At 41.2% G+C, this 9,417-nt stretch overlaps 1 protein-coding gene across 1 annotated transcript in view; it reads right to left on the minus strand.

The window, feature by feature from the left end:
• The window catches only part of LOC124719773 (poly [ADP-ribose] polymerase tankyrase-1-like), a 28,487-nt gene extending 20,294 nt beyond the window's left edge, over window positions 1-8,193 (minus strand). Inside the window, exon 1 of the mRNA XM_047244971.1 lies at window positions 8,111-8,193. Within this exon, the coding sequence (XP_047100927.1) occupies window positions 8,111-8,193 (83 nt within the window). The remainder of the gene's footprint in view (window positions 1-8,110) is intronic.
• Window positions 8,194-9,417: the final 1,224 nt, after the last annotated feature.

Here is a 9,417-nt window from a genome sequence, read left to right on the forward strand (position 1 = left end):
GAGAGAACCAGAGTGTGAACTGGCTGGCATGTCCATGAGGGACTGTGGGGGTGGCTCACTACAGCCAGCTCTACTGAGGGGACCATCCACACACTGGGCATCTGGCAGGCGACATGTGCCGAACACATGTGGAACACGAGGATAGCACTCCATTTAATACAGATGAATTACCAGTAAGTTAATAACAATCAGTTGCGCCACCTGAGCAGTTGCTCACAACACCATACAACAGGTAGTTCAAAGCCAAGTGTAGGGAAAAGGTACTTACAGCGCCAAACTCTTGCAGAAAACATAATCATAAGATTACTGGACAGGTTATCTCAGATACTATCATCCTCGAAATTATACTGTCAGTCTGAATTCCCCTCTGCCTTATATATGTGCACCCACATAATGTTACCATGTTGGAACACTTCTGCTCTCTTTTTTGGTATGGGTGTTTCACTGTACAAAATGGTTAGTAGAAGAGACCACTTGAGGAAACTGATCTGTGAGACTGTCAGTGCAGAATCAAACTAAGGTCACAATAATGTTAACATCAGGAAACTTGTTATTATGAGATGACAGTCTTCATCGCTACTAAACTGAAGTTTATTGCAATAAATGACATTTCTGTACTAAGTTTAAATTTGAAATTACGTGATTAAAACTTTTGTGCCAGACTGGCATCCAGGAATCCAATCGAGCAACTAATGTCTCTAGTAACTAAGTCTTAAATATTGTTTCAACCGCAGGCAGGCATATTTGTGCATGTTGACATGTTGAAAAGTTAAAATGACGTAGCATGAAGTTTTGTGTTCAATCAGGAATCAAACCCAGCTCCTAATAGGATTGTTAATAAGCACAATAATATGTTATATATTCAAATACTTCGTTGATACCGAGAAGACAACCTGAAATGGTGAGACATTGAATTTTGTTCCTTTAGTGGGATTTGACTCCAGCACCTGTCATTATTTGCTAGTCACAAACACACGTTAAACATCTAATTCTGCAATAAACCAGAAGTGCCTTTACTACCAACTGGAGGAGAGTCGGTGTAGGTTGGGTCATGACAGAGGCAGAAGTCCAGCAAGTGGAAGCTCACGACTAACCTTTGTTTAACCAGAATTTTATTTCATTATCGAGCCAATCGACATGTAAAGCCACAGTGCACGTATTTGAACTTGTGATGTTGAAAATGTTGGTGCTGAACTGGAAGTCTAACTCAGATATCCCTTTCAGCCATTGTCGATCCTTCTGGACGTTAGAGTTCCATAGGTTTTTTGTTTCCCCAACATTACAAATTTTTCAAGGTTTGCATGAGAGGCTCAGGCCTGGTTTTCAACAGTGGTTGGGTACTAAAGTTATCATGGGGTGATTTAAATTTGTAGCATTCACACTCCAAATCATAGGCGAAAAGCAGTTATGGTTTTTAACATTTCTGCATGCATTGTCAACAATAACGACTGGTCTTGGTTTCGACTCTCAGTCAAGCACAGAACTTTTATACTGTGCCATTTCTGGTTTATAAATTCCACTTCTAGATACTGGTAAAAAGGTGTTTGACAGTCAATGTCTCTTCGTGTGTAGTCAGTAGTGGTAGCATGTACTCGGTTAAGAGTCCCAGACAGCACAGAACTTTTCCTCTCGTAATTTCTAGTTAAGGTTTGAGCATATCTCGCTAGTGATGAAATGAACCGAAATCGTACATCTATAGATTGGTAGAAAACAATGATGATATGTGCTAGGTTCGAAACTGCAGCATGACAAAACTTTGTTGTCTAACCATTTCAGTTTCATAACCCCTGTGGTGGTGAAAAGTTTCAATACCTAACATAACATTACAACATTTTATTGTGCTTCATTTACAATCCCTGCCCAAAACAAAACTTTACGCCCCATCATATCAAATTAGAACATGCACACACACTGTTACATGTAGTTAAAATGATAGTTAAGATTTCTCATGCTTAGTTAGCAGAGACAGTAGGGGCCAGTAGGAGTCATGTGTTCCAGTCCAACACAAAAGCATGTATTCTGAGGCTGAATCTTGCTTTTTGAAATGTCATTTACTGTAATAAACTTGAGTTTACAGGGACTGAGGACTGCCATCTCTAGTAACAGGTTTTCTGATATATCCGCTACTGTGATATTGGTTTTCATATGGATGATAGCCGTAAAGGGCAGTTTTCTGTAGTGGTCTCTTGTAGCAATAACTTTGTGTAGTGAAACAACTGTATCAGAATGACAGCAGACAAACTGCAAGACAGTTACGTTTGTGCTTGCATACAAAGCAGGTGGAATGCAGTTCAGGTCATTTGGAAACTTTTGATTATGATAACATTTCTACATGAAATGGACAGGCATGACACTCATCTGGTCATGAAAAAAGTTTTAATGTAACTATCATACAGTGTTGTAAGCGTGTTTCAAAGACTGATCTTTGAAAGGTACAGATAACGAAATGGTTGACAGCAGGTTTCGAACTAAGCTGGAGAAGGAATTCAGTACAGTGGGCAGTGCAGCAAGATGAAACTATAATTTGACACCAGAAAGAGGCTGTGGCAGTGCAAAGTTACCTTGTCATAAAAGCATTACCACATAAATCTAAATTTCATCCGAGAAATAGAGCACATAAAATATTACATAAGTATTAAAATCTAGCTGAAAAATAAATGATAATTTATCAGTGTTAATGGATATTTGACTTGTATGGACATATTTAACCGTAAGATGGTGCAGAAAAAACAGAAATCTGATCTTAGAGACTCTTTAATGCTCACAGACTATCAAAGGTGGAATAGCAACAACAAGATATGGGATAGATAATGTCGTAAAGAGTGCCATAGTAGAATGAAAGTCTGTAGTAATCATTGGGTGGCTATAGTAAAGTCAGAGCAATCGAGACAGACAGACAGGGATGGGATACCTGTTTATCGAAGACACATTAAAGCACGGTCTTCTGTGTGTAACAGAAGAGAATGTATCCAAGTACTATGTGAGCATTATGTAACAGCTAAATAAAGAGGAGAAGAAAATGAGGTGGGAAGACTCAACTTTATGGGACCAGCCAGAACCACTGTGAAGACTGGTTTGTGTTCCCACGATGTGGCCTCTGGCTGTGAGACGTGTGAGCGGCCATACACTGGAGCACTGATGCCTACTTCACCTGGTTTTCTGAACCTCTTCCATACAAGCTCAGACAGCAGACAATTATTCTTTCATATAACCTGCCTTTAGAGCAATTGAAATCTTCCGTGTACTGTTTGGATTTGGAGAGAACAAAGTATTATGTTGGGAAAGTTACAGACGTATGGCTTGCATGTAGACAAAAAATTGACAGACTACTATGCAACAGTCTAAGGTGTGAATAGCGATTGCTCTGATAGTCTGTTTTACTACACGAAGAAAATTCCACATATCAATATCAGCCATCAGTGGTTGGTAGCCAGGCCAGCTGTAAAAATTTGTAATATTTATTGTACACCTAAGTTTCGATGTAAATAAAATCCCCTCCACGTACGTAGGCTGCTGTGAAATGTTATACTAGAAGCACGAGCAGTTGCTCGACTGTAATGAAGCGTATTAAAATTCAAATTTGCCGCGTAATAGCGGATGCCTTGCACCGCCTGCCATGCTACGTTCCTTCGACTGCCCAGCGTGTTGGCATTGCCGTAAATGCTTCCTTATTTGACACAGGACGGCTACAACCACCAGATTAGAGCATTAAATAATAATTTAAGTTAAAATCTATTTCACAGTTAATAACACGTTGTACAGTCGTACAGACCTGGAAGACACAGAGCTATCTTATAATGACGACAAAGACTAAGAAAGAGCGCCAGAGAGAGAGTGTCGAGGAGAGAGGGGTTATCACAGTGTCCTTTTAATTTATGCACTAAATTGTTAGAGTCACAAATGTAAATATACTGTTCCGTAGCACGTCATATAAAGTCTAATGTCACAAGTTTTTTCCAAAGTAACACTTCGTGGAATTAATAACCTTACAGTCCATGTTCGTTTTCTTTTTCAATCGTTATTAAATTGTACAGAGTTTTTGTCATTAAAGTCACTCAAAACATTACAACGTAACAAATATAAAAGTGTTTGTGACAAATACATATGGGGACACTATAAAACGGAAGCAGATTGTGCTTGGTTTATGCTATTCCTTCACTACTCCCTCAACAGCTATCTTCGGATGTCACTTTATGCTGCTACTACTCCGGTCAACATGTAAAGCCGATAAGGTGTCTCACTGTAATGATGCCGAGGAACATAAGGACAAATTTGACAAATTGAAGTGAATATCTGCAGTAGCAAGGAATGGCGTGTTATCCAGCTGGAAAATTGTGTCCCAGTAATCTCGAAGAAACTGAAGCAGTGTGGTCTTCCTCATGCCGCTCACTTCATCATTCTCTCAACAAACTCCAGAGTTTTTGCAGGCCACTGTTACTTACAACATGATACTGTAAGCTGGACCTGTGTGTCACTATAATGAAACTGGGGAACGAGGCATAGGACATTGCTGAATATTAGCGTAAGTAATCAGTGCTGTATTGTTTAGTTGGAAACACTCGTTGCCCATGGTATAGTAACCAAAATTAATTTAGAAGAGTGCAGTTGTAAGTAAATGATGAAACAGTATTCAGCTTAAACGTCATTCTTCGCTCTTGTTGAATTTTCTCCTAGAAAACAGGAATCATTTTAGATTATTGTTTACTACAGGTTGGTACCTCATGTCAATTCTGTATTTCACGAACAGGAGCTGAGGAATTTTGATGAGAGTTGTAAAGTGTAACTTTATGACTGGTGGATTATACCTCCAGAGTCAAGTTCACTAAAGTTGCAAGTATTACAGCAAAATATGCTTCATATTCACTGTGCCCTTCAAGGATTCCTTAGCTAACCAAACAAGTTAAAATAGGTCATTGATCTCTTCATAAAGTAGCCAAAAAGGTTTAGCATCTGACATGAATGGTAGTGGAAAACATGTTTAACGATGAGTAGAGAAACAATTTGAGAGACAAATTGTTGACTGTCCAGCTGGTAGACCAGGTGTCATGTTGTGGTAATGAAAGTTAATTGTGCTTTATTAATAGTGTACAATTCACTGTTTGATTAGCAAACAATAGAAATTATTTTAAGTTAATTTTACCTAAAACGTATTACCGAAGGTGGTACTACAGTAATAATCAGGTAGTTGAGGAGCACATGCATGAGGATTGAGAAGTGAGACACTGTAATTAATGAGTCCACCTGAAAAGGTATGTGTCACTGACAATGTAGGAACTGAAGCAGATGGGGTTTCTTTGTACTGTACACTTCAATGTGCACTCAACAAATACAAGAGACTGTCTTAAGACACTGTTCCTTGCAGCATGGCAGCTAATGATTCTACTGTAAATCAAACTAACAGAGCTGAGTAGTTATAGCGATGGTGGACAACAATAACATTTTTATTAAATAATACGGCATACTGTATCTTGGAGATTATTTGTCGTTTTTATTTTAAACAAAACGGAATAGGCTTTATTTTTTATTGCTCACTTCAATGATCACAGAACAAACTGAAGAAGTTACTGTGTAAACGTGTTCCTTACAACAATGGGCCAAAATTATTCATGAGTTCTGCAGTAAAAGATCCCTGGATGGCGAGGCTTGAAACGTACAATATTATCAGTAAAGAATGGAACTTCACAGACTTGAAAGGTAATAAGTCAGTGATATTGTAGGAATGGAACATGAATGGGCTTTTGTTGTCTTCCACACCTGATACTTCCTGTTGGAAATACATGAAGTAATTTCAGGTTAATGTCCTCTACAGCGTGAAATACTAAGCAGATCCTGTGTGTCACAGATAGGGAGCTGAGGAGCATGTGTGATGACTGAGAAGATTGATGCTGTAAGTACTGAACAGTGCAGTGCCCTGTACACCTGGAACGTCGACGATGTTGTGGGACTGACGCAAAAAATGTGCTTTATTTATACTAAACACTTCGACACTGCGTTAAGAAACTGAGAGTTTTAACAGGTTATCGTGCCTACAGTGTGTTACCGAAATGCGGTGTTGTATACCACATGAAAGGTGCTGAAGAACACACGTGAGCGTTCAGGAGAGTAACTCCATAATTAGGAAATTGGCGCATTGTCTTGCTGGAAAGTCGTATATTACGTTGCGGGAACTGAAGCAGAATGGAGTTAATGCTTCATAGCTCAATGTTCGTTCAACAGCCGTGTATTTGCTTTCTTGTATTTATTTAATTATTTATCATGTTCTGTGCTACCATGTGTGCCACTGATATTTAATCACGAGACTAGGCAGTACATAGCCCATAGAAAAATGAGGAGTAAATATATAAAACCGGTATTAAGGAGTCAATAAAACACGAAAAACAGAAGCTATGTGAGCAAGTAGCACATTATAGAGATAACTTCTCAACCACTCTGAGAAAATCCTGCGTGGAACAGCTGTACAGTGCCACGAGGAAACCCTTCCTTTTCGATTTGAATACTTGGGGTTTATCACTTAACATTTCCTGTGCTGATGGGAGTCTATTGTAAATGGAGCCTACTGAATACTGGACACTTGTCTGACCAAAGCTAGAGGTAGTGTTACCCGAGTCTACATCGTGTTCTGTCTAATGTCCACTGAATGGTTGTTACAGTTTATCCTGAAGCAGTCAGCATCTCCTGAAACTATTCCCATGATGGAATACGTGTATGGGGGTGGCGAAATTAAAATTTTGAGACACCTAAAAAAGTGGCCTACACGAAGTTTGCAAGTTGACAGCGTAGCTTATGGAAGGTCTGAAATGTCCAGCCAGTTTAAATCTGCTTGTCAGACAGACTCGAAAGTCACACTTGCATAGCAAAGTCGGTAGAGCTCTTGCTACGAAAGGTAGTGAAGAGTCCCCGATTCGAGTACCAGTCTAGGCTGGACCTCTCACATTTCGCACATTTCGTTGAAGAGCATGAATTAATTCTGGGCATTTGTAATTGACGAGACTAGTATTGTACGTAAGGGAAGAGAAAGTTTCCAGTCGAAACATGACGTGTCGATGGTCTTGTGACAAGGAAAGAAGAATATGCTTCATTTACATGACAGTGTTCTCTCAGCTTACAGGAGAAGCCATTTTATGTTGCTGTTTTGTACAGCATGATACACAAAGTTGCTCCAGAATTCACAGTGGCAGAGCTGCGAAAGGTACAGGTAGTCCCAGGATGTATCGTCAGTTTGCAGGGATATGATAGGAATGCTCATTCGAAACAAAATGTCTAGCAAACAAGGTCTCTAAAAATGCCTGCCTAATAGATATGAGCACTTCTTAATTCGCGAATCTGCAAAACAAATCTCTTCTATTATGAACTCGTTGCTTATCTTACTTTGGGAGGAGGTATTATTGAGCAAATAAAGGCTCTGAATACATACTTCAAATTATGAGCACTTGTTCGTTATAAGAGGTGTGTTCCACAGTAGCGCATGAACAATTTGTCATAGCTCTTAAAGTATACACTTTAAATCCCTTGTATAATAGAGGTTTTTGCTTGATTTGGTCCATAGTACCACTTCTCAGATCGTCGAAAGCAGCTTGGATATCCAAACGGAAGAATTTCTAATAGCTCTTAAGCTAAGCGTTTTAGAGCCGATGTTAACTAGACCATTTTTACTTCACGTGATCGTTCCTATGATGTTCTTGAATACTGCGAACTTTTCTTGTGATACGTTGAAAGTGATATCTGAGACGAGGTACGATGTAAGTAAATAATTGGGGTGTGTACAGGTAGAAGACCATGTATTGCTGATGTATTGATGAAGCACAGTATTTCTTATTAATGCTGTACATGGCATTCTTCCGTTCGCAAACACAAAAGGTGTTTTAGGTTTCGTTTATTTACTCAGTGGCGCCAATTTTACGTTCTGTGAGTCACATTGGGGGGCCTTTGGGAGACACACATGAAAGTTGGACAGAGCACCAGTGGAGGTGGAGAGCAGTGCAGCGTGTGAGCGGTTCTCCAGGAGGGGCTGCCGAGCGCCACGCGCCTCCACTACGTCGGCTGAGCCCCGGGCCTTGCAGGGCTTTCTCTACTGGGTGGGGCGTGTCCTGGCCCCCTCCCCGCCTCTCACCTGACTCCCCCAGCCAGCTGCAGAGGGAGTCCACAGCTCAGTAGGTGCGGCCGGCCATTCCCGCTAGAAGAGCCACACACCATGGTGTCCTGTACTCAGCCACAGCTTGCTCTGCCTCTGGCTTGAAACCACCTGAGGGAAAGGGAAGGAAATAACATTATTTCTGTAAGGTCCAGAACATCTGAAATCACATAGTACTTACAGAACAGAACAGAACTAAGTAGTTGCCTAAAATACAGGTTTCTTACCAATCCTCAGGTGAATTGTGTGATTAGCAAAGAAACAAGCCTATAGCCAAGAAACGTCCATTACTTTTATCACATCACGCTGAAGGTATCTGAAGTATGTAGAAGGTGCAATCTTTATATAAGGGGCGTTCAAACATAAACGAGCCGAAGTCTGGAATGCGCAAATCTGTGACAGGAGGGTAATATTTTGGCGTGTGTAACGAGGTGTGGTTCTTACAAGAGCGTGGAAGTTTGTAACCCCTCGCTAGAGGAAACGCGCGCACGTCACGTGACTATACAGAGCTAGCAGCAACATGCATCAGTCGTTCAACGCTGCCAGTAGCATTGTAAACAGTGACATGGATTCGTCAAAAGAAGGGCAAAGAGGTGTTGTACGTTTTCTGACAACGGAAGTAGTAGGAGAAACCGACATTCATAGACGAATGTCACAAGTGTATGGTGAACACTGCATGTCCCTTGTAAGGGTCAGGGCGTGGCACAAGCGCTTCACGGAAGGATCCGGGTCGTTAGCCGATGATGCGCGGTCGGGATCACCACACAGCATTACTGATGACATCGTCCAGCTGGTGGATGCGCTCATTACCCAGGACCGCCGAGTGATAGTGGAAGCCATAGTTACCGTGGTAGGATTGAGCATCGAAGTGTTCACACCGCCATGAAGGAACGACTGCAAAAGCGCAACGTGTGAGCCCAATAAGTGCCCCACAGTCTTCAACTACACCAGGAAGCATGTCGAATGGCCCACTGTCTTGCTCATCTGCAGCACTATGCAGCGGAATGCAATCCTGGCACGAGTGGAGGATGAAGTTGAGTCATGGCGTCATCACGTCGAACCAGAATCAAAACGAAGTCTCCAGTGGAAGAATCCAGACTCACCACCACCGAAAACGCCCAAGGCTATCCACGCGAGTGCAGGAAAGGTTATGCTGACGTTCTTCTCTGACCAAGATGGCTCCCTTCTAATTCACTACCTGCAGCACGAGGCAACAATCAATGCCCAGAGTTACTCGCAAACCTTGACCACCCTTCACCGAACGATCAAAACAAAACGACCAGACA

Source organism: Schistocerca piceifrons, chromosome 11 (assembly GCF_021461385.2).
Source record: "Schistocerca piceifrons isolate TAMUIC-IGC-003096 chromosome 11, iqSchPice1.1, whole genome shotgun sequence".
NCBI lineage: Eukaryota > Metazoa > Arthropoda > Insecta > Orthoptera > Acrididae > Schistocerca > Schistocerca piceifrons.